Genomic DNA, 24370 nt, shown 5'->3' with positions numbered 1-24370 from the left:
CTGTGTATAGATTGGAGACAGAATGTGCAGATCTTCTTTCCTTGATTCACACAGTTCCCAGCAGTAGAGATTTACTAGAATGGCTAATATTTGAATTTCATTATAGCATCATTCCTTGCTGTATTATTTTTCTTTGTATCTGACTTCAAGGCTTGAGTTTGCCCATGTGCTTTAATGCCTGCCCAAAAACTGGTTGCCTGAGTTTAACTGCATTGTATACATATATATTATACAGATTAGGAAATGGAGTCTCCATCCTTGGAAGTTTTGGAATACTTGTCCAGACACATCAGATCTTATCTGGTGTTGGTTAGTACTGCTGGGATGGGCTGCAGGTTGGACTAGATGATTATCAGAAGTTTATTTCAGCTTACACATAGGTGATTCTGTAGTCACAGTCTTCATAAAGAAAGCACTGTAAGCATGCTTTTAGGAAACACGGTCCTAAAAGTCTCTTCAAGAAAAAGTCTTTGAATTTGAGGCCTTGTTCTTTACTCATTCAAGCTTGTTGATTTAATTTTTGAGTGAAAGGGTAAAGGCAGACAGAAAGTAGGAAAGACATAACACAGTTACAGAGATCTCTGTCGTTCAAACTGGCTTTCCTTGGTTCTGGAGAATATGAGTTGGGTACAGGTCTCAATAGAGGTGCCTGTTCTTTCTGAAGGTGGGAGAGAATAATGGAACAGAAAATTATTGTGGTTGTGTCCTTTGACTGAGCTTTAACTTTTATGTACTGCTTTTCTCTGCAGGCCTGGACAAGATCGAATTCCTCCAGAGCCATGAGAATCAAGAGATTTATCAGAAGGCCTTTGATCTGATTGAGCACTACTTTGGAACAGAGGATGAAGACAGCAGCATTGCCCCACAAGTGGATATCAACCAGCAGCAATACATCTTCCAGCAGTGTGAGGCTCCCATGGAAGGCTTCCAGCTTTGAGGTGCCCCTGTGCTGTGTGCTCCTCTACCTAGCCAATCCTGTTGTCGAGCCACAAGCCACCCGTGGAGTGATTCTCTCAATGTTTTCCATAACCCTGTTTGCGCTCATTCGCTTGCCTTGTGCACATGCTCTTACATACGTCTGGAAAACTTTTGGCTCTCTGTGGCAGGATGCCCCCTCCTTGGCAAGGGGTCGCCAGAATCACCCTTCTCCTCTAGATTCTGAGTCTCTCCACTGTCATCTTTGTGGAGTTGAGGCACCTTTCTATACTTTGAGATATTCCCTGTTCCTATTACAGGAAAGTAATTCCTCCTCCACTTGGCCCCCCACCCCTGGCATCCAAGAGAAGGCTGCCTTTCTCTTGTATTTGCTGCAGAGTGTGCCTGCAGTCCAGGGAGACATTCAGCCTTTCTGAGAACGTAGCTGAATTCATCCCTCATGTTCTCCCCTGGATGCCTCTTTGGACGGCTGCGAGAGATGCGTTAAACCTTCACACGAGTTCTGTCTCCCTTGCTGTATGTGCCAGCTGGGGTTATTGGCATGAGGAACATGTTACAAACAATGGAGTAAGTTCTCTGTCCCCTGCAACAGCAGGCTGCAATGGACATGTTTTGTGGTTCTTAGGAATACTGAACACATCTGGCCCCGTCCCGTCTCAACACTGAGCTCCCAAGCTGGATTGCAGACCACTGTGGAGATTTGTATACCTTTCCAGTTTTTCCTCTCCATCCACAAAAAAAGAACCTGTGAATAGGTCACTCTTAACACCTCCCCAGAAATAACTTTCCAAAACAGCTTCTAGAACGGAGAAACTGCCCCCACTTCTGCTTGCCAGCACAGTATGATCCAGCCGGGCCTTCCTTAAAGATCAAGCCCTTTCTGGCTCCATGCTCCAGAGTCTGGTCCCTGGTATTCTAGTTATGGCTGAAAAGTTCCTCTCTGCCTCTTTACATTTTTACACAGTGTGACTTGAACAGATTTGTCTTCTGAAAAGTTAACTTCTGAATACAGAATTCTTAATTTGTAAAACTTGGCACAAGGAGTGTTAGATCTCCTTTTCATTTTCACGAGACAAGAGCTTCCTCTCCAGCTCACCTGATGGAATATAGTCCTCCTGGTCAAGGCCCTTATTTAACTAAAATGACACTACATTTGCAGGATAGTACTATTACATCTGGATCCACCTGGCCTTCTCATTTCACTTTTCCCTTTCGCTGTTGATGAGACTTCAGGTGAATTAGCATGGAACGCATGGTTCCTCCAGGTGACATCTGTAAGGCATCGTTGACTGCATGGCAGCTGCCGCACGCAGCTGGAGACTGCCCTTCTGCTAGCAGCATGTTCTTGGCTCTGCAACCTGCTTGGATCACAGACCTCTGATGCAAAGGCCAGCCACTCCTCACTGAGTTCAGCTGACACTGGCGCCAAACTTCACACAACTGGGGGAGATGCCGCCTGATTGAAAGCGGCAGTTCCATTTTGGAGAATGCAATGGATTCCCTAGGCCATCTGCTCCCCCCTGCATCAGGCTATGTTCTTTCAAGCCATTTTGGATGCTTGGAACACACATTTGTCCAGTGTAAACATTTCAAAATCGCCGCTGGCAACTGCAGCGTCACGTACCTGTGGTAAATGTTTGTGGCAGAACTGTCTTCAAGATCCTCATGACTCCTCTCAGTGATAAGCCACTGCAAAAGCAAAACCAGCCCATTGGATACAGAGTTATAAAAACACATAAGTCACTTGTCATACTGCTGAAAGAAGCTAGGCAAAGGCCTGAACATCAGCTCTGTGTGACCATTATTTAAATAAAGTCTTCTGTCTCTGCTTCAGGATGGAGACTCTGACCTGTGTGGCCACTGCAGAAGCCACCTGCTGCCTCCCTAGCTAAGCCAGTTGGCCTCCACTTTCCCTCTCCCAGTTATTTTCTCTAGTGCTGCTTTGTGCTGAAGGAACATTTAGTTTACTGCACTTGATCTGTAAATGGACTTCAATTCTTTGTAATTTTAGGGGGTTAAATTTGGTGGTTAATTTAAAAAAGAAAAAAAAAACCCTCAATGTTGCCTTTACATCACATATAAATAACTGTGTTTCTCTTTTCTTGAAGGGTGATAGAAGCACTGATTAGTAGCAAAATCTTGTTTTAGCTTTTGGATTTTTTTGTGCTGGATTTTTTTACGTGTAAATTTCCAATAACATGTCATTTCTATAAGATTTGTTTAAAACCATGTACCTCTTATTGGATGGTATAAAAATGCTACATATTTTGTAAACAAATCTGAGCAAAGTGTGTGTGCATATATTCTGTATATTCATATATGTATATTCTGTGTATATATACACTAGTGTGTATATATACATATATACACACACACATATATATACACACACGCATGAAGTGTGTGTATATATATACATACCTATATATCTATATATATAAGTGTTTTCTCTTCCAGGCTAGTGAAAACAATGTGGTGCATTGGCGTTTCCCTCCCCTGCCCCCCCCAAGAAAGTAATGACAATTGCCTCTAAATGAGTGAATTAAAAAAGAGTCCATTTAAGCTGACTGGTGTGCCTTCCTGTGTAAGGAGCCTGGCCAGTATTTGTTACTTTTGCCGTGGATATGTGAATTCAGAGCAGATAAGTATAAATCTTTAAACTTGGTATGTTTGTTTGAAGTGACAGGCCTGGTTGACGCAAGTAATATTGTTGTCCTAAATACTTAGATTGTGTAAGGCATTTGATTGGTACTGCATAATATTTTGAGTGAAAACCACACCAATACAAGAATCAACATGGCACACATTAAATGGATTAAAATGCGGCTAACTCATAGGTCTCAATGTAATTTTAAATGGTGCTTAATTGAGTGTATTTCCATCAGGATCTTCCAGCAACCAGTTCTTGGTGTTGCTTTACTTAGCCTTATTAATAGGTTGAAAAGAAACAAAATCTACTTCTAACAAAGGCTGCACATTAAATGGGTACAGAAGGGAGATCAGACTTGTGAATTATAAAAGGAAAAGCTCACTGATACAGACTGACCAGAATTACTTGGTAAGCTAAGGGCAAGTAAACTACTTGTGTTTTAACAGAGCCAAACGTGTAGTGGAATGTTACCCATCTAATAAGTAACATTCTGGATACAGATGGAGGACTCTGCTTTAGAGGAAAGTGCCAGTGAAAGTATGAGGATCATTATATCATATTGCTTGAACACTGCTTCCTAACACAGTTCTGTTGGCTGTGTCCCCTGCTAGAAGCAATGAAACCAGTATTCTCTGCTCTCCTGAAGGATGTGCTCAGATAGGGACCATCTCAGAGAATGCCTCTAGCTGCCACTTTTGTGAAGGTCACGCTGTGTTTTGAATGGTCTGTTGTTGTTTTGTGTCTAAGTAAGAGGCAGCATGGTCTCATATAGAGGGTAGGTGAGGGAGTTGTTGGAGTTCTTGTGTTCTTCTCTTAGCTCTGTCAGGCAGCATGTAACACTAGAAAAGTGTCTCATATCTTCTTCAAAATTAAAATACACACATTGGTTTCTGTCTGCTTGTGGAGATGTGATCTAAGTGTCTTCCAAAAGCCCCACAGCCTGGTAATGAGAGTTTATTGCATTTTTTTTTAAACATCAGGAATGAGGGGGAAGCACTCCACTGAGGTTTTAACAATGTCTGCTTTAAACTGGGTGTTAGAGAAAGGAAGATGCAGGACTTCCTGGAATTGCTATCTAGCAATCCAGCACACAGATCTGCAATGCCACTAAAGTTGTGGTTTTGTTTGGGCAGCAAACAGGAGCCATCATTCTTTCTGTTGGTAAAGTTCCCAGTGGAACATGGCAGACAAGGTCAGTGTCTTGGATTCAGGAGAGTACAAAGGATGATGGAGCAGGTTACTGAAAGCTGAGTAACTAACCCAGGGCCAGCACTTGGGGCTCCTGGGAAGGTATCACACAATCATTTGGGGGAGCTGCTGCCTAGAGACTTCAGCCTGTTCCTAAATTGCTGTTTGTTCCTTGATGCCAACCAAACACAGGTGGTTGAAGACCCTTTGCCTAATGTTAGAAGGAGGAAGACAATGACCCTGGACCTATGTGTTCTTGGACCTGCTTTTTTTTTTTTTTTTTTTTTTACCATCAGCACCCAAGACTATTGAAGAACTAGATTGCACCACATGGTCCTACATGTGACAGTGTTCCTCTGCTTCTCTGGGGACTTCCAGAACAGCATCTTACCTCTGTGCACTTTGATCTCTATGTCAGCTTAAAGTAAATCCCCATCTCTTCCAGCATGATTTTTTTTTTTATTCTGGAAATTGGCACAATATTGGTAGTCTCCCATGCCCATTTTAGACTTGAAGGTCTTTCTTCAGGTGCCTGAGTCTTGGTAGAAAAGTAAGCCAGACCTCTTTGTGTACTGCTATGGCCATGTCCTGCTGTGGCTCCTGCACGTTCCAGTGATGCAGTGTTGGAGTTGTCTGGTGATTGCTGCATTAGGAAGCTTCAGTTGCCTCTGGACCAGGTACAGCAATAAGACACATGGTATAGGATTGATAAACTGGACTCTTCTGGATAAATGGGAATGGTGTTACAGACCAAGCCAAAGGGGAGAAAGAAAATGAGGTACCATTTCAGGCTTGGTGTGTTCCTTCCATTGTGCACTGTTGAAAGGCTTTGGGCTGAAGCTGTGAGCTCTCGGTGATCTGAGAGGTGTTAAGTTCTCCTGTCAGCTGGACTGGCTGCTTTGGCCAGAAACGTGCTCGTTTTGTGACTGTCCCTGTTCAGAAGTGCTTCTTGGAAGCCATCGCACCAGGAAAGAGGTGGTTCCTTTCATTGCCTCGCTGAGAAAGATTTACATAATTTTATAGTACCCAGCTACTTGCAAAGAAAACAGTACAGAGGTTGGGAGCAAGCTGGAGACCACACAAAGCCCATTTTCTTGGGCTTTGGTTTGAGACTTGAGCCTGTGCAGAAGCTGAGAGAAAACACAAAGTTGGGCAGTGATGCGGAGTCTTTATGCCAGATTTTGAAGTGGTGGAGAGACCAGGGTGATAGAAGGATATGTGGAGCTTTTGTCAAACCACTGGACCAGACTTCAGTTTTTGAGTAAATGGCATAAAGCTTATAGAAATTTAAGTAAAATTAAAAACTGCTTACTATTGCTGCTCTGAAGTGTTGCTTTTGAAGTGGTGTTTTGCATATTTTTATTTGAAGTACTTTACCAGCTGGATGAGTCCAAATAGTTTTATTTCCAAAACTAGCAGAGGTACCTGCCAATTCTGTTCACAGAGTGCACTCAGAGGTGTGTCGAAAGGGTGATATTTTTGAGATGCACAGTTTTAAGCTTTGCCATCACCAAGCATAAATCACAAGTTTTTCTTCATGGAAACCTGAAATGCACGTTCTCTTTTTTGGTGTCATGTAGTACATACATGACCACAGGCATGTAATTGGGCAAGATTTTGTTTTGGTTCCCACCCGTGTGCCTACTGGTGTGGCGAAGAACCAGAATTGTCACGGAAAATCTGTTCACATACCTGCAGTGAAATTAAATATGGCTTGCATTCAGTGCTAATTAAGTGGACAAATCTGTGCAATACTGCTCTGCTTTATTGACAGTGTACTTATGATAATTTCCATCCAGCGAATCTGATGACAGGCCACTGTATCATCTCAAGGTTGTGACTTCTGTGATGGAATTGACTACACAGCTTTTCTGATAGGTTACATCTCACTGTGGTACTCAGAAATGCAATTCATAGATGGAACTGCAGCAGCTAGTGAAGATTTACCCTGCATTTTTTGTAGGGCTTTTAACTATTTAGCAGTACTGCTGATTTTTAGGGGTACAACAAAAATAATCTCCCTCTCCCTCTGAGAAAGTTCACAAACTAATTTTGTTAAGCTGATTGGTCTCTTGGTTTTGGAGTTCCCAGGGCCAGGCAGCAGGGCAGTGCTGGGCATTAACATTTTGAGCAGTCCTGACACTTCCGATCTACATTTCTTTCCAGATGAAGTGAAAGGAGGAAGGAAAATACTTCCCCTGGTTGCTGTGGGCTCTTCAACATGAGTAGTGCGGGACTGGGCTCAATGCCGGAAAAAGCACTCTTGAGGCAGGTGATCTCTAGGTGGGCCTAGTGTGATGAAAGCACAGACAACAATTTAAAAGAGCAAAATAAGATAAATCTAAATGAGATTCATAAAGAGCTTAGTAGCAGAGAGCAAGAATGCCTCATTGACTTTCTCATACTCATGTGCCTCTTAATAGTAAATCTGACAGTACAGGTTGAAGTAGTTGCTCAGTATTCTTCAAAACAGTCATCTCTGTTTCCTCATCTCACTGCCAGCTCTGCTGGGACCACTCTTAGGTGTCAGCTGCAACACTGTGGTTCTCTGGAATGCTGTTCCACTCTTCCTCTTCCTCCTTTTCTTGAAGGCAGGCAGTTCTTCACAGGAAGTTATCCCCCACTTAAACAAATGCAGACAGAATAACAGGACCTAGACCAGGGAATTAGGCTTTCCAACACCTTAGGATCATTTTGCTGATGTTAGTGCAGGTCAGACAGTAACTTTTGGCTCAAGGGCTCCCTTAATAATTGTTCTGTCTTGCACAAAGAGGAACATGTGGATTATTTGAAGTAACCAGTACCAATACAGAATAGAAACAGTTCCATTCCTGCTGAGGAAGCCTGAAATAGTCAGTGATAGTGGAGGGCTGGCTAGTGAAGGTATTTTGTTTGTACAAGTGGAAACCAAATGGACCCTTCTTTTGTGTTACAGTTACCTTCCTTCCTGTAAGTGGTAAGTAAGAACATGAGACTTCATGCAGGGGATTGGTACCAAAAATGCAGGTACAGGTCCTGCAGTACTTTAAAAGATGCTCTGGTGCACAGCACGTGGGAAACAATTACATTGCTTATCCGCTGTGCTCATGTGTCCTGTCCCACTAACCATGAAGAAAGGCGTTTGGAAGAAAGAGGCAGTTATAAGGAAAAGAAAATAGGTATTTCTGGTTTTATTGACTACAGGACAGCATATTCATTCTTTCTTGGACATGGGTGTACAGAACTAACATACAGGAAAGATGTGATGATATCCTCCTGTCAGTGCTGAAAGGGACTTTGCTTTTCTACCCCAGTCCTTGATCTCTTCATTTCCTCCTCTATGGTTTAGCAGATGCACCTTCCGCTCTCCACTTGGCTTTCTTCTCCAGGTTTATGGTCGTAAGAGATTCATGTCTTTTCATAGCCTACAATGTAATAAGATCATCAGTTATCACCTGAAGGACCACAGAGTTGAAACTTGAATCAGTAACTTACAAAACACCTGACTTATCCTTACCAAGGCACAGTTCTGTCAGCTTTAATGGCAGGAAGCCAAGAGGGTTAAAATAAAATATTGAGAGATTATTTTGGCTGAAAGTAGTTACTTCTCTGGGAATAAATTAAACCTTTTTTTCAAGGCACTAATGTTACATTCTGTGCTTCTGGTCAGTATTTAATACTGATCTGATTTCCACGAGACAGAGAAACAAATCAAAAGTTAAACATAATCACAGACTCACAGAATATTTTGAGATGGAAGGGACCACATGGATCATCAATTCCAACTCTTCACTGAATGGCCCGCTGGGGGATCAAACTTGTAACCTTGGTGTTATTAGCACCATTCTCCGGGCAACTGAGCTCATCTCAGGAAACTTAAATAATTCCAGCTGCTTTGAAAACAAGGATTCCAAAGTAGCTGTCCTCTCTACCTAGTGCTTGCATTCATACTTCTCCAGTACAGAGGAAAATTCTCTGGGAATCATCAGTGTTTGATCTCTGCTGTTAAAGCCAGGAAGCATCCTTCCACTGTTTCATTTCAGAGTGCTGCATCCTTTTCATTGTATTAGACAAGTTCTGATACAAAATGTCAGGTGACACTCAGTAGCTCACAGTGCTGGCGTTAAGACTGTCACTACTTTTAAGGTTTCTCTAGAACACAGTAGTCCATAGAAACCAGACCTGGACACTGTCATCAGAAGAGAGGCAGCGTAACAAATAAGGTTCTTCTGCCACACAGATGCTTAAAGCTCAGGGGTTTTTGTTTAAAGGAAGCATCTGAATGGTGACATCATCCTTTTCTGATGAGAATTAGTCAATGAGGGTCACTTCTGGGGAACCAGGAAGACTTGTTAAAATTTTGTTCAGTGATAAAATGACAAAAAACCTCAAACCAAACAAAAAACCCCAAACTCCCAAAGCAAGACAGTACTAAAAATCCACAGAGGAACCAAGAAGTTGAAATTGAGATTTATTTGCCCTCATCAGCCCAAAGTCTGTGCTTACCTGCTTCCCTCTGATCACCATGGTGATGCATCCCACTATTGTCAAGGCAATCATGACATAGCTGAACTTCACACGCAGGGTGGTCTTTGCTGCTCTCACTGTCTCAAGCCTTAAGAAAGAATAAAAGAACACGCTCATTATCAGAGACCCAAATAATTAACTTGGCTAATTACTTAATTTCTCCTAGTGTGCTGTCTTAGTAGTTTTGTGGAATGCTAACAGCACTTGGCTCTTTGCACAAAAAAGTTTTAAAACAGGAAAGGCTGATCTCTACCTTGGGAGATACGTGGTAACAGAGGCATTCCTCTCAAAGCTGGAAACAAGCCCAACTTTTTAAACTTCGCTTACTCTATTGTTAAAATACTGCCTTTGCAGACCACTAGACTGCAATGCAAAGGAGGAAGGCTGCAGCATTTAAGTGTGTTTGTTCATTATGGAAACAACAGGAAAAAGAGAGGAATGGTTTAACCAATACTGTATTTTTCTTAGTGTCAGCTCCCTCTGTGCTCACTACCAACTTCCAATATCTGTAAAGTCAGGGAGAACTCATCTGTATTATAATTGTGACATATTTAACATAGTAAAACATGCATTTTTCAATAGCAGAAGTCTGGTAAAACCCCAAATATGGTATTTTAACAGTGTTGAGAGTTCATTGGGCAGAGGGAAGCATTAGCACAGCTTTGCGATTTCTTCTGCCTGAACTTCACAGTGGTTTCATTTATGATGCAGTCTTATTTCCCAGCAAGGTGCTTCCTCTGCTACAGGACTTGAAAGTGCAATAAGTGCAACAGGCTGCTGAATGCAACACTCAGAAATCCTGAACAGAACTTGGTAAAAGACCAGTGGTCACCACTCCTGCTGGAGTAAATAGTCCTAAAGTGTTCTGCTTCCCTGAGAAACTAAGGAGACGTGGAGGATAGTAAGCGTTCATACATCAGCTCTGGACAGAGGAACTATTAATTTTTTATTTTTTATTTTAGTTTTAGGGGGCTTAGCTAGCCACATCAGTAGCTATACCATCCTTTTGGGAAACCTGTTGCCTACTCTGCTGTTATCTTTGAAAAACCAGAAGTCTTCCACCAGAAGAGTAGCAGTTACTGACACCTTCCAGCTGTGTGGAGAGTAAAAACAAAAGATCATATTTTCTTCAGTTAACTCTGCACATCATTCTACCCAAATGGCATTTTGGTTACAGCAGGTTTTCAGTCTGTGTTAGAGAGAACAATGCAAGAAGGGCCAGTGAAGCATTAATGCTTTTTAGAAGTGCTTTCCATAATAACCAAAGACCTACACCCTGTCTACTTAACTCTCCTTGCAGAATTTAGGGCAGATAACTCCCTTCTCAAGGAGGGCTGATACTCTCACTGATTATATTTGGCACATGACAAAATTGCAGAAGACTGGAGAAGCACCAACACTGTGTAATGAAAAGAATAAAGGCATCAAACTAGGTTAATTATACCCCAAAACTAATGTGGAGAATGGATTTAATGGAATTAGGAAATTATTACTGTACATAAACATGAGTGAATATGGAATCTGTCACTACATTTTGACCCTTACATTTGGAAAAAAAAAAGGTACTTCAGGATCCATGGTAGTTCAGCATGGTAAATCACACAGGACCTGAGAGCTGAGTTTTGTTCTTGTTTTTGTCAGAGCATTGATTTGAGTACAAGATTTCTGATCATAGGGAACAAACACATCCATCTACAGTGAAACTAATGGTTAATTTTAGCATCCAGGTTATTTGCTTCTGCTAATAATCTGCAGTGAAAGCCTTGAGTGCAGGCTGCAATTAAGCTGAAATGCACAGCAGTAGGATTTAAAGAGTTTGCTAGTTAATTTTGGAAATACCTTAGATATGTTATGAATTTACAAGAGCAAAAGGTAGATATCTAAACACAACTTGCATTTTAAATCAGTTCAGTGGCTAAGTTTAACATTTGTTTAATAAATGGGTTGCTTCACCACATTTTACAAGATTACTGAGTTATAGCACAAGCCCTTACAACATATAATTAACCTCAGATTAATTAATTAATTAATCTCAGAACAAGGAAACAAATTTTTGTGCTTTTATAGTTCTCAACTGTCTTCTCAGATTTGGCTGAATTATTTGTCTAAATAAAAAGAATTCCCTATGCACTTGCAGAAATGGTCAGCTTTTATCAGAAGTTGGTTTGTCCTTTCAATAAACTACTGAAATCAATCACTCTCCTAACTCTGTTTTCTTAAAAACACTCATAACAAGTGCTTGGTATGCAAAAATATATGAAGTGATAGTAAGTTTTAACAATTTACTCCTGTATGTATTTCAAATGTAGTTTTAAGAAAAATGATTCAATACAAAATGGAAGGATTCCACTTTTAACAAAATTCATTCATTGTGATACATTTAAATACAGGGGTGGATTTTCAATTCCCTTGTAGTGCATCCAAACAAACAGAAAATATGTAAGAGGGCAGCTGCCTCATTTTCCTACTCAAGTAGTGCAAGATTTACTGTTTCTTTTCAATTTAAATAAATACATGTATTTAAAAGCATTACGAGCATGTTTTAAGAGATAACTATACTACCACTAGGAATGTTTTTTAAACTAACAGTTGTCTATTGTTGATAAGTTTGATCTTTATTTTTGGTGTGCAAACCAGAACATCCAGTTTTATTTTCTACTTTTCACACGGAACAAAACTTTTGACATTTGGACTCAGCAGCAACTGGGAAATTTTGACTATATATAGTTAGGGAGCCTTAACATTGATAGTTTAAATTCCAACAGTAAAGGAAGTTGGCCCATGTCCTTCAGATTCATTAATAAATACTTTATATGAGTTTCAGTTATTTTATAGCTGTATATGAAAGTTTCCCACCACGAGAGACTGACACATAATGAAAAACATTAGAAAAAGCTCACACTAATATTTGAAAAAAGCTTTTAATTGTGAGAGAGGAGTAAAAATGAACTGATCTGACATGGTTTTCTAATGAAACAACTGATAAATGCTGGTCAACCCTTTGCAAAAAAAGGAAAAAAATCAAGAGGGATGCATTACATTAGCACAAGGGAATTGCTGAGGTCATTTTATCTACAGGGATGATACACCAAACACAGCAGGGTAAGGTTTTTCAGCTGTGCAAACCCATTCCTTTTTAGAAAAGTTACTCTGGAGTTGCACGCAAGTAACTTATTTCTGCATCGACAAAGTCTCTTTTACAGTTTCAAAAGTGACACTTACGAGACAGTCTCTGGAATATCCTCTGGCTTTTTGAAATGGCCTGCCCACAACAAAAACCTTCTCTCCCAGGGTGTAGGCCTGTATCCAGGCACTCCTGAAGCAGATCGACCTAAAAAAAACCCAACAAAACACACAAAGACAAAACAACAAAACACCACCAAAAACAACAGTCAGAGTGGCTGGATGGTCAGAGCTGTAACAAAACCAGTTAGAGTGAGCATTGCACAACTCTAAATATGATTGCTAGAGGTGGTTAGAGAATGAAAACTGTATCACAGATTAACAATCGTGTGCATACTGAAGCCATGTAAGGAAAGCCAAATCCTTCTCAAAACCTCTGTATCTGCAGGTCTAAATATGCAGAAGCTGCTCCACCATCTAAGGTTCCTAAGGTACTGTTTTTCTATTTCATTTAAATAAGGTTTAAAAAAAAATCAAATGGAACAGCTATAGAAAAGTCAACATGCTGCACAATAACAATAAAAGCCAGTACAACGTCACAGAATGTTAACTTTCTCAGACAGTGTAAGATTTTATCTGAAGGTATAAATAAACAGATGACCATAGGCAAAGATTGGACACATAATTTTCAGGTCAGTCTTTCAAATGCCACAAACAAAATATTCATAATGTAACAGGGGAAGCTTTTCATATATAACATACCATTACAATCTAAGAAACAAAGTGCAAAGACAGACAGCTTTTTCCTTTGAAACAATAGCCAGTATCCTGTATGGATGGCCATGTTCTACCTCATGGATTCATAAATTACCTAGCAAGTGGGGTGGATACAATTTGCTGACAGCACCAGGTTATTCAAAAACATAAAGAAGAGGACTGAGCCCAAAATGCCACAGGGCTTTAGAACCCAGAGTCAATGAATTGGCCTGGAAACTCCCTTGTCCATAAACAGGAAGCAATTCCAGTTCACACACAAGTGACAGACTCTGCCCTCACTCATAAATCATTACCTAGGCCTGAGCAAGGCTTTGGGTTCCGCAGTGGTTTTGGCAAGTGACAGAAAGGAAAACAGCGTTACTGTCAATGATCACTCAGACTTACACCACAGCATTACTGTGCCTCTGTGTAAAACTGTGACTCCAGCTTTTTGAAAGGCATGCGAAAGACTTAGAGGGAGCTGAAATAGAATGGGCACAGAGAACCCTGGCAAGGACAGCCACAGGTATGGAATGGTCACCATGTAAGAAACTGTGTCACAGACTGAGACCCTTTGGCCTGGAAAAGCAGTGACTGAAGCTCTCTTCAGCCCAGCAGAGCACTGTAAGAGATATTGGGAGTGTGGGTTATAACGAGGTCTTGGTTTGGAAGGGGTACTGAATAAAAAAAAATCAGATTATAAAAACGTGCACATCGGGTTAAAAAACAAACACAAGACTGTAGCTGAGGAATTTCTTCTTAGAGAAGAAATTCTCAGGGAATTTCAGCATCCACATTCTTAAGAGAATGTGGATGCTAAAAATACATCCAATCCAGCTTCAGGAAACTGGGCAAATTTGTCAGGGAAAAAAACATCCAGTGAGGACTATTAAACACCAAGATGCCACCTCTGGGGCAGTGGTATAGAGGAACCCTCTTCCTATTCTCTTCCTTAGGTTCTTGCTGTAGGTCACCCTTCCTACTTCACAAAAGCGTAAAGGACTTCCTTTACTGGCCCCTGCTGGAGACATCACACTTTTAAGGAGACCTTTTGTCCTACCCAGTACAGCTGATCCATGTTTTTAACACAGAGTCATGCCAAATGCTTCACATCTGCGTGCTCCTCTTCTCCTGCACGGGTAGGCCATAAGGAACCTGTGATACAGGGAGCACAGAAACTGTCCCATATATAGTGAAAAAATGTTTCATGGCCTGAGCTTTCCCTGACCAGCTCCACCCTTAAACATGAACAATTCAGACTCGTCCCTGCAGGGCACATTCAGTTTTTGGAACAGCTGGAGCTGGCTGCACTCCGAAAAACTGCAAAAGTCTTTTAGCTCGCACAACATTCCTAAACATGAACAGTTTACAGTGGGGCTAAACAGGCAGTTCCAGAGCAGAGCTGAGGAGCCTCAGTGTAGGAGTGTGCACTAGATAAGGTTCTGGTGATCTGCTACAAAGTGAATGCTGTGTGACTGTCACAAGTGGAAACATTGACCCCCAGCTTTTTGTTAAAAAGCAAGACTTCACCAAATTTAATGCTCCATTTTTCAGTCTAGAGACCAGAACCCTCACAAAATCAAGGAAATGACCACCTGTGTCAGCCAAACTTCTGTAGAGATGACTGCAGCATGGATATGTGAGTATTCCATGGCATGAAACATTCCATGACTTTATCAAAGACTCTTACTCTTTGTCTTTGTCTGAAGGTCTTGCTGGGGTTTAATGCACAGCCTTCTGCTTATCTTCGGGTCCACTCCCTCGGTCATCCTCAGAACTGAGGGAACATTTCTTCCCAGCAGTTGAACAGCCCTATCTGGAAGAGAAAGCAGAGGAAGCGAAGAGGCCAAATTTAATTCAGAGCAGTAGAAAGTGGGAACCAGCTTTTCAATGGAAGCATTTCAGTGTTTTTTTAAACACAAGAGGAAAAAAAGAAAGAAAAACAATAGGTACAAACGAAGGCAAGAAGTACCAGATTTAGTTGTAATAGCCTACCAAAGAAATTAAAACTTGCTTATAAGGTATGCCTTGAGCTTGCTCAGTAATCCTATGTAGAAAAATGTGAATGCAATTAAATTAATTTAGGAAAAAAATGCAAGATAATGTCCTGCCAGCAATTTCTAAAACACATTACACATTACAATTTCCAGGAACTAATCTATGCATATGCTTTAGATACACTTTGGATGGTGCTATTTCAAGGACTGCACACCAGCATTCTACTAATCTTGTCACATCCCAAAAGCATTGACAGAGTCAAGTCAAAAAAGGCAGAATATTTAGCACTGAGAGGTAACTACTTTGTAGTGCATTAGAAAAGGCCAGGGCACCTTATATACAAACACATACTTTAAAGAAAGTGCTTCTAATGCATTAATTAATATAATGAAAAAGTTCGGGGAAAAAAAAAAACCCAACCAACCAAACTAACTCAGAAAGGCAAAAAGTGCACTTTTGAAAATATAAAATGAGTTCTTTTTTTTACTTCGTTATACTGTCTGAAGGTGTCTCTCCTCAGGTCCTTTACCTTCGAGGAATAACACACTCCCGCTCTGAAAAAGCAGTAATTTACATTTACAGGCGACACCCCCAACGAAACCGGTCCCTTTTCAAGCTCTTGAGAGAAGCCGGGGCACAGACGCACTCCTGTCACTGTTTTGGACGCCAGGCCATCGGACACGGCCCCTCACGCTCGGCTTCGCTGCCGCCGCAGCGCCGGCCGGGGCCGCCCCCTCCGCGCTCCGGGCCCGGCCGCTCGGGGTCCCGGCAGGGAGGCGAAGCGGCGGCAGCCCCGGCCCGGCCGCGGGGCTCGGTCACTCCCCGCCTCCCTCCCTCCCTCACTCACCGGCGCGGCCCCACATGGCGCTGCCTCGGCCCTGCTGGGCGCCGCTCAATGTCACCGCTGCGCCCCGCCCCGGCCCGCGATTGGAGGGAGCGGCGCCGCGGGGCGCTCGGGGCCGCCGGGGCCGACACCGCCTCCGGTGGGGGCGGCCGGAGCTCTCGCAGCGGCTGCGGGAGGCGAAGGGGCCGCGAGGCCGCTGCCGGTGGAGATGCCCGACTGGGGGCCGCTGCGCCAGGGGCCGCGCTCCGGCGGGTCCCGCCCCGCTCCGCCCCGCGCGTCATCCCGGCTCCCCGCCGGATTGGGCGCCGCGGCTCCCTCGGCCGATCCAGGATGGCGGCGCCCAGCGGAGCCGCGAGCTGCGAGGACTTTGCCGAGTTCCAGGTAACCCGCGCGGGGCGGGCGGGGACGAGCCGGGCCGGGCCGGGCCGGGCCGGGCGCCGCCGCCGCCGCCGCCGCCCCCTCCCGCGCCCCGCGCGCTCCCGCCGCCTCCCGGCGAGCGGCCCCGCGGGAGCGCGCGCCCCGTGCGCGAGGTCACCCCGCTGCTCGCGGCCGGCGGGATGCGGCGGGAAGGGAGCAGCGTCCGGCCTTCCCCCCTGCCCTCTTCCCTCCGGCGGGAGCGGGCCCGGACACCTCCCCTTCCCCGCAGGTCCCTTTCCCGGGACGGAGCGCTCGCGGCGCGGGAGCCACGCGGGCGGCGGGAGCTCCGTGGGCGCCTCCGCGGCGTTTGAGGGAGCGTGGGGCGCCACCCGTGTCTTCGGCGCTGCGAGCGGGGCCCAGGCCGGGGGGCCGTAGGAAGCGGCCTGTGTCTCGACCACGAAATCCCAGAATATCCTGAGTAGCTAGGGACCCTCCGGGATCACCGAGTCCAGCTCCTGGCCCTGCACAGGACACCCCAAGGGTCACACCAGCTGCCTGAGGGTGCTGTCCAAACACATCTTGAACTCTGTCGGGCTGGGTGCCGTGACCACTGCCCTGAGGAGCCTGTTCCAGTGCCCAGCCACCCTCTTGGTGAATAAACTTTTTCCTGAGATCCAGCCTAAACCGCCCCCAGCTCAGCTTCACGCCCTCCAGAATGGTGGGGGCTTTTATTCAAAGTTTGCCGTTTTGGTGCAGGTTGTGCCCAGTTTCCTTTGTGGAAGTGGAGACGGGGACTTGGGCAGAGGCTCTTCAGCTTGTCCATGCTGCCTGCAGGGCCCGGGGACTTCAGGGGGCATCAGTTACTCCCCCCTGCTCTGGCCATTGCTGCCAAGGAAACTCCGTGATTTGCAGCACATACTCCTGCATGTGGGATTGCTCCTTTGGTGTGCTTCTAACTCTTTGTAAGGAGTCCTATTTAGTTTCTATTAAAATGCTTGACTACGCAATTTTTTTGTAATAGGCTTTTCTGAGAGATATAACCAAGTATTTCTCTCTCTCTTTTTAAATACAGGAGCTGCTCAGGGTGATGAGGACAATCGATGATAGAATTGTTCATGAATTAAACACCACGATTCCAACAGCTTCCTTTGTGGGGAAAGTTGATCCTGGCCAGACGTGTAAAGAGCTGTACGAGTCTGTGAGTGTGCTCACCTTGCACTTTCAGCTCCCTTTCCTCTGCTTTTTTGTGTGCAGTGGTCAGTAAAGCATCCTCAGTGTCTGAGGAAAACACTGCCTTGGTAGATCCTGCTTTGTGTATTCTTAACTGTCCTGCTCAACATCTCCACACACTGCTTCAGTTTAAAACCATGCAGGGAAGTTCTTTGTTCTGCAATGCTGATCCTTCAAGGATCTTTTAAAAAGGGTGCTTGCTTTTCCTGCTGCTCTGCAGGACTCCTTCTCATGTTTACCTTTGACTTTTGATCAACTTGGTAAGAGCAAGAATGCCAGGATAGTCTAAGTTGAGAGGAGCTGATGCTCAAAGCAGCATTGTTTCCCACATGTGGATTATGAATTCAAAGGGATTTCTGTAGGCACAGCAATACCATGACTTTAGAAAGTGTCTCTTTAAACTTATAACTAGGAGGTTTTCATTCTCTGATGAGTCACTGTGACTTTCTTTTTCTCCCCACTTAGTTGATGGATGCTCACACCAATAGAGAAAGAATCATCAAAAACTGCATCTCTCAGACTTCCGCTGTAGTGAAAACCCTTAAAGAAGAGAGGGAAAAGGCCCATGAAGATGCAGCATTATTAAAGCAACTCAGGAAAGAGCAGACAAAGGTGAGTGCTGGAGCCTTTGAGAGATCATTTATAGAGGAAGAAGCGGGTATCTTTCCCAAATGGAAAGACCAGTGTGATGGAGAGAACGTGAAGTGGATCCTGAGTCAAGCAGTCTTTTCCAAGGTTCTCGTTGGCTCTTGTTGGGTCTTGTGAGAATTATTTTCCCAAGGCCTCAAGGCAAAGAGCTGCTTTTATCCTGCAACTGGAGCATTTCCTGAGATCCTTTTTCACAAATGCTGTAGAAAAGCACACATTCTTTCCCGTGGTGGATTCTAACCTTCACTGACTGGCACCACTGAGGCACAGCTTAACTTTTCCTACAAGATGCTTGTTCTCTACAAGATGCTTCCAGGCAACCTAGAATTCCACTTACACTTGGAGTACCTTGTGATGGTGTGAGAGAGAGACTTCTGGGTCTGCATACAGAATTCTAATGTGCAAATGCCCTCTCAACCTTCTGGTCTGTGGGTGGGAAGTGTACTTTACCAGAGGTGACCAGAGGGGATTGAGTATCAGAAGTGGAGAAAGAGCCCCATTGATGTTCTCACCTGACTTCCAGGGCCCCTTTTGTAAGGAAAAGGATACTGAGAAAACCATGTGATGGATGAGCATTTTTAGTCTTAAAGCCTCACTTACTAAGCTGCTAACAAGCATGGATACTAGTTTGGAAAACTGGAGTGGTTGCTTAGTATTTTCTACAAATTTTGTTAGCAGAGCCAGTTCTTTGAATCATTTAGTTACTGAGACTGAAATCTCTGTCTGAAAACTCTGGGAAGATCACAATGAAAGTGTTTAATGTTTGGAGATGGCTTCAAATGTTGAAAGCTTTCTGTGACTTAGAAACATTTCAGAATTTTTTTATGAGATCACCTCAGATTTGTACTTGGACCATATGAGGTGTGATCCCCCCTGCTTTTTTTTCTTTTTTTTTTTTTCCTCTTCAAAACACAGAGAGTTAAGTTTTTTCTACAAGTCAGAAAAGCTATCTTGACAGAGCACATCCTAGTTTTAAGAGTGGGAATTTCTAATATCTATTCACTTGCTTGCAGTACAGATCTCTTTTCCCTTGTTATGTGTGTTTCTCTGATCCTGCTAGTTGTACCACCTGGAGGAGTTCATGCAAAATTATTACTTCTGGGTCACTGAATGAGAAAACTTGGAGTAGTAGTTTCTTTGAACTACTAAAGATCCTCTGAGTGTTTATTTTATAGAGACTTATCCTGGTCATGCAGTCATTCTGGATGCAGGATTGTTATTTCAAACACATTGAAGTCCTGTTGAGCTGGGGAGAGTGCATCCAACAACTGTAGCAACTCTGTGTCCCTGGATATCTTACTTACTTGGAAGGTTTTTAGTGGGATTGCTGTCTTGGCTTGCACCTGTTCACCAGGCCTTTAATTGGAACTATGTATTGAAAATGGATAAACTCTGACTCTTAGTCTGTTGTGTTAAAGACTCCACCAAGAATACATCCTAAATTTGGGCAAAATGGCAGATGCTTCTTAAATCTCCTACTATTGCCTCAGGACCAAATTACCCAAACACAGCTGTCACACCTGCCCCTCGGGGTTTCTAATAGGTGTGAAACAAAGAGATTCTTACCCTCCTCGCAGGTCAAGTGAGTGCTCAAGAACTGTTTACTGGTGGTAGTTCTTGCCAGAGCTTTTGCATCTCTGTAGAGCTGGTTTGTCCTGCAGTGATGATGATACAAAATATTAACTGGTTCAGACAGCATGAACAACACATGATCAGACTGCAAACCCTTTTTGGTCAGTGCGTCATGTAGATGGCAAATGAAGCAGAGAGGGTCTGTTCATAACCTTAGTTTTAAATCCAGAATCCTAGCTGGATTCCTAGCTTTGCTGCCAGCTTCATATATGGCTCCAATAATGCAAGAGTGGCAACTCAAGGCTGCAGAGCTAACCCCAGCCCTGGCATTGCCTGTGCTCAGTGCTTGCATTAGGTGCAGTTATTTGTGCCTGTGAAGCAATCAGTGTTAATCAGTTAATTGCTAGCAAATCTTGATGGACATAATTTAGGAATAGAGCATGAGTAAGAGGATCTACTGCCAGGCTTGCTTTGTGAGCCTGCCTTCACTGTGCCCTTGCAGGCCTGTGTGTGCCCTGAGCACTGCTGGAAGGGCCAGGCTCCCAGGGTGATTACACTTCGTGCCCTTTGGCTTGCACCATTGGAGGAGGTGTGCACCTGGTGCTAAGGTTGGGAGCTGGAAAGTTGCACTTGTAATAAATACTGAAGGCTGCAGGGAGACCTGTTTGACAATAACCCTTTTATTTGTTATTTTCTGCAGTTGAAATTGATGCAGTCGGAGCTCAATGTTGAAGAAGTGGTAAACGACAGAAGCTGGAAGGTACTCAGTCATTTAATAGTGATGATGTTCTGTCCCAACAGGCAGTCCTGCACTGGAGGTGTGGGACTGGTGCCTTGTGAAGCAGGTTAACTAGAAACAGATGAGGGCACTGCTGGGGGAAAAGTCAGTAGTTTTCCCAGTTCTGGATGCAGAGATCAAAGCTTTTCAGTTGCACTGCCAGGGGAAGAAAAGCATCTGATCTAGCATGGAGGAAGGACTCTGGATTATTCCCTGTGTCTCTTTCTCCTCCTTGCCAGTGGCTGAGCACTTTGTAGACTTTTCTGTGGTGACTTCTCTGAAAAGCTTTTCAGGGCCTCTAACAATGTCAGAGAGAAGGGTCTTTCACATTTGCCTGTATCTGGTGCTGATCACACCTCTGAGCAGAGCCCAGGGGAGGGTGAGGCTGTGGCAGTTGAACCTTTTCCTGATGGAGTTTCTTCAAGCCTGAACAGGCACTCCCTGGTGCAAAGGGCAGCCTTGCCGTTGCTCTCCTGTGTCAGCAGAGGGTGCAGATCACCCTCTGGACTGATGGCCCTGAAGTCTATCTGGTGATTTTAACACTGAGCTTAAAATCTGAGGTATTGTGTCACTGCAGCATTTCACATCTGGCATCCTTTTCTGGTTTGGTGTAGCTTTTCAGAGCTTTCAGTACTGCAGAGAACCTCTTTCCCTCTCTAAATGCAAAAAGGATTTTTGGAAATAGCCAGTACTAGCTACACCTTCCTTTAATCCTTACTTCATGATTTCAGCCCCTAGATTGCACCAGTGTAAAACCAATACAGTTTTATGTCTTGGGTGTTCATCAGTAACCTCAGTGCAGGCTGCTGAAATGAGCATTTGCCTAGTTTTCAGCATATGCTTTGCCATCAGTACACCTCTGTACTGTCCCAGAAAACCTAAGCATGCATGTCAGTTTAATTTTAAACCCACTCAAATCTGACTAAACAGTGCCACAGCCGTAACAACAACATGCTGCAGGTCACCAGGGGCAAATATTTTACAGCGACTCTGCTGTAGGGGAACAGCCCCCACCCTAATCTTCATTCTGAAGCACCAAATTTAGTAATGATCCTAGAGGTTTCTTGTAGCTGCATTAAGCTTTTACTGGTGACAGAACTGTCTAATTTTTCCTGAAGATGGAGAGTTTCTAAACAGTGAGGTATGCATGGTGCAGGGGCACTTTAGCCTGCTGGTGTATTCCTCAGCCAATGTTCAGAGTGGAGCTTGAAGAGATAATTTTTTTTGGGTTTTATCTCCAGCTCTGCTGTACTGTGCTCTGAATACACACATAAATGTCTCCTTTAGCTGCCTGTTAAAATGTCAATTAGAGCCAGTCATGGTTGCAGACTGAATGCAATTTGTTACATGGAAGTGATTATTGATGTGCAGGCTAGTGTTTTATTGTTGTAGACTTCTGGTTGGGAAGCACTCTTGTGTATTTCCATTAATCCTAAGCAACTGAAAACTAAATGGAAAAATATGATTAGTAAACACTTAAACGCTGGCTGACTGTAGCAATAGTGGCATACAGAAGGATGCTACTTTAGAGAAATGCTTGTGGAATTTGTATGATACCAAACAAGGAATTGACTTTCAAACAAGACAGTTGCATTAGTCTCTGTCCAGCACCTCCAGATTGGAGTTTATTGTTGGAGTGGTTTATACAAATACATAAAAGCCAGCAAAATCAAACTTTTGCCTAGCAACATGAATTTTAAGTTTTCTCAGCCATTGCTTTTTCTGAAAAATGTCTAAAAAAGGAGAATAGCCCTTCATAGGTAGACCAGTGGATTTAAGTGGCTCGAGTAACACACTGAGATCTGTGAGCCAATGATCCTAAAAGTAGGAGGCAGTGTTAGTAAGACTGCAGTGTTGATCTTTCTGCCACAGGTTGAGGAGTTACTGTGGAAAATACTTTGAAAGTTAGCATGATAGCAAGCAAGCTGGCATGTTGTTTGATCCTATAGAGCCTTGCAGTGCTTTAGAGAGTATTTCCAGCACCCTTTTAGACATATATGCCATTAAAATGTCATTAACAGACAGTGGACAAAAACCAGTTCGATTTGTTTAGTAGTAAAATGTTTCTGAGTTGGACTTGATGCCGTTGCTCTTAATTTCTACAGTTTCCTTCTATCAGTGGTCTCAAACCTTTACCTCATCTGAACTCTTCCAGAGGTGTCCATTCCATGTGGTAACATAATGGCTGCACATTTCTGTGTGTGAAAGAAACTATATAACAGCTTTTGTTTTCTGCAGTATGAAGCAGTTTGTAATCCATATCTATTTCTTTAAATAAATTAAATTTGAAAGGTAGTTGAAAATTGCTCCAAAATTGTTGAGAAGCAATGCTGTAACTAACGTGTGCTCCAGGCTTCACTTTTGCTGAAGTTGCCATAGGTTCTGAACTGTGAATAAGATCTCCTGTAGAAGATTCTAGGAAGATAGAGCTTGAAACTGGGTATTTATATAAAGTGTTGGATAACTTCCCCAAAATTACAAGATCACTCACTTGGAACATAAAGCCAATGGGAGTTCATGAAACTTCATATCCTGATGATCACAGGCACTTGGGTCTGCCAAATCCATGGACAGCTTGGCAAAATATGCTCTTGTGGGAATGCTGCTGGGACAACCAACACCTGCCAGAGCCTCAGCTTGGTGCCAGGTGGTGCTTGTGTCTCTTTCAGGACTTGTGCTGGACAAGTTGGGATAAAAACTGATAAATAACTAAATGGCTTGTGAAGAGCACTTGCAGCCTTGGTGGGACCCTGTGTGTTTTGCTTGGATTCAGGCTGCCTTACTTTAAATAGTCACGTTTCTTGGCCCTCCTTAGGGCAGGCTGGCGGCAGTTCAAGCTAAATATACACAATCTTCAGTATCCAGTTCTGGAGGCTAAATTTTACCCAGAGAAGGTGCCAGAGGTGAGTGAGGCAGGAGTGCTTTGCCCTTTGCAGGGAGTGCTGGCAGCATTGGCACAGGCAGGCAGAGCACTGGAAGTGTGCACCTGGCTTGCAGGAGCCCTTGCCCCTCTTCTTGGCTGTCATGCCAATGTAAAATATGCCTGCTCAGGAAAGACAGGAATACAGTGCCCAAATTTGAATGCCAGAGTGAACCTAACAGAACACAACCATTCAGGACCCTTCCCATGATTATTTCCCTCTCTTTTAAAAACAAAAAGGCATCAGCATTTTTGATGATAACAGCCTGCCAGGATTAAGAGTCTGCATTTTCTGAGGGAGAACACTTAGTGCTGTGCAGTCTCCCAACATCAGGCTGCAAACTTTGGATTTACTAAAGCCAGGAGTGAAGGTGAATGGAGATGGATGTCTTGGTAAGTGTCATTTATTGATACCTCAGAGCTGGGCAGCTTGAGATGGGTGCCCAGGTAGTTGAGGTAGTTGCCTGAACTGTCTGTGAAGTTCTGCTCATTTCCTGGATGGGGTTGATTCACTTTTACTCTTCCGTTTTGGTATCTCAGGTATTTAATGAGCGGTGCCGAATTCACTACAAGCCTCCGAAGAGTCAATGATGATGTGGGGTATTTTCCATCAAGATGGTCCATAACTGTGAGAGCCAAACTGGAAAGAGACCTTGGGTGAGCTGAATTGGGACCCTCCAGAACCAGTAGAACCCAGTCTTGTTTTGTTTTGGACCTACTTAGCTGAATTCTCAAGCTTGAAATGATTCTCCTGTAATTAAGAGAAAACAACTCACCTTTTGTACAAAATATGTGAACAAATGAGTTTTATAGTATTAAAACAATTTTCAATCGGAATGCAAAACTGGCATCTTTCTTGAACTT

General features: G+C 43.5%; 3 protein-coding genes across 4 annotated transcripts in view; 2 read left to right on the top strand and 1 right to left on the bottom strand.

The window, feature by feature from the left end:
* Positions 1 to 3766, top strand: part of KPNA1 (karyopherin subunit alpha 1) — a 50811-nt gene extending 47045 nt beyond the window's left edge. The window contains exon 14 of the mRNA XM_038130445.1: positions 750 to 3766. Coding sequence (XP_037986373.1) covers positions 750 to 937 — 188 coding nt within the window. The 3' untranslated portion in view covers positions 938 to 3766. The remainder of the gene's footprint in view (positions 1 to 749) is intronic.
* A 4162-nt stretch (positions 3767 to 7928) lies between these two features.
* On the bottom strand, positions 7929 to 16155 carry FAM162A (family with sequence similarity 162 member A). Of its 2 annotated transcripts, none has more exons than XM_038133057.1 (5): positions 16005 to 16155; positions 14850 to 14975; positions 12503 to 12611; positions 9260 to 9368; positions 7929 to 8178 (listed from the first exon to the last, which is right to left on the bottom strand). In XM_038133057.1, the coding sequence occupies exons 1-5, from the start codon at positions 16018 to 16020 to the stop codon at positions 8092 to 8094; spliced, it is 447 nt and encodes a 148-aa protein (XP_037988985.1). In that variant the 5' UTR covers positions 16021 to 16155; the 3' UTR covers positions 7929 to 8091. The 2 variants fall into 2 exon arrangements, with proteins under 2 accessions (XP_037988985.1, XP_037989819.1); XM_038133891.1 differs by lacking the exon at positions 16005 to 16155 and adding an exon at positions 15687 to 15878.
* MIX23 (mitochondrial matrix import factor 23) lies at positions 16017 to 24343 on the top strand. Its single transcript, XM_038131780.1, has 5 exons — positions 16017 to 16382; positions 17431 to 17556; positions 18054 to 18200; positions 20509 to 20568; positions 24047 to 24343. The coding sequence occupies exons 1-5, from the start codon at positions 16053 to 16055 to the stop codon at positions 24095 to 24097; spliced, it is 714 nt and encodes a 237-aa protein (XP_037987708.1). The 5' UTR covers positions 16017 to 16052; the 3' UTR covers positions 24098 to 24343.
* The last annotated feature ends 27 nt before the right edge of the window (positions 24344 to 24370 follow it).

The sequence above is a fragment of the Motacilla alba genome, chromosome 1, assembly GCF_015832195.1.
Source record: "Motacilla alba alba isolate MOTALB_02 chromosome 1, Motacilla_alba_V1.0_pri, whole genome shotgun sequence".
Taxonomy (NCBI): Eukaryota; Metazoa; Chordata; class Aves; order Passeriformes; family Motacillidae; genus Motacilla; species Motacilla alba.
This window is presented reverse-complemented; position numbering and strand designations above follow the sequence as displayed.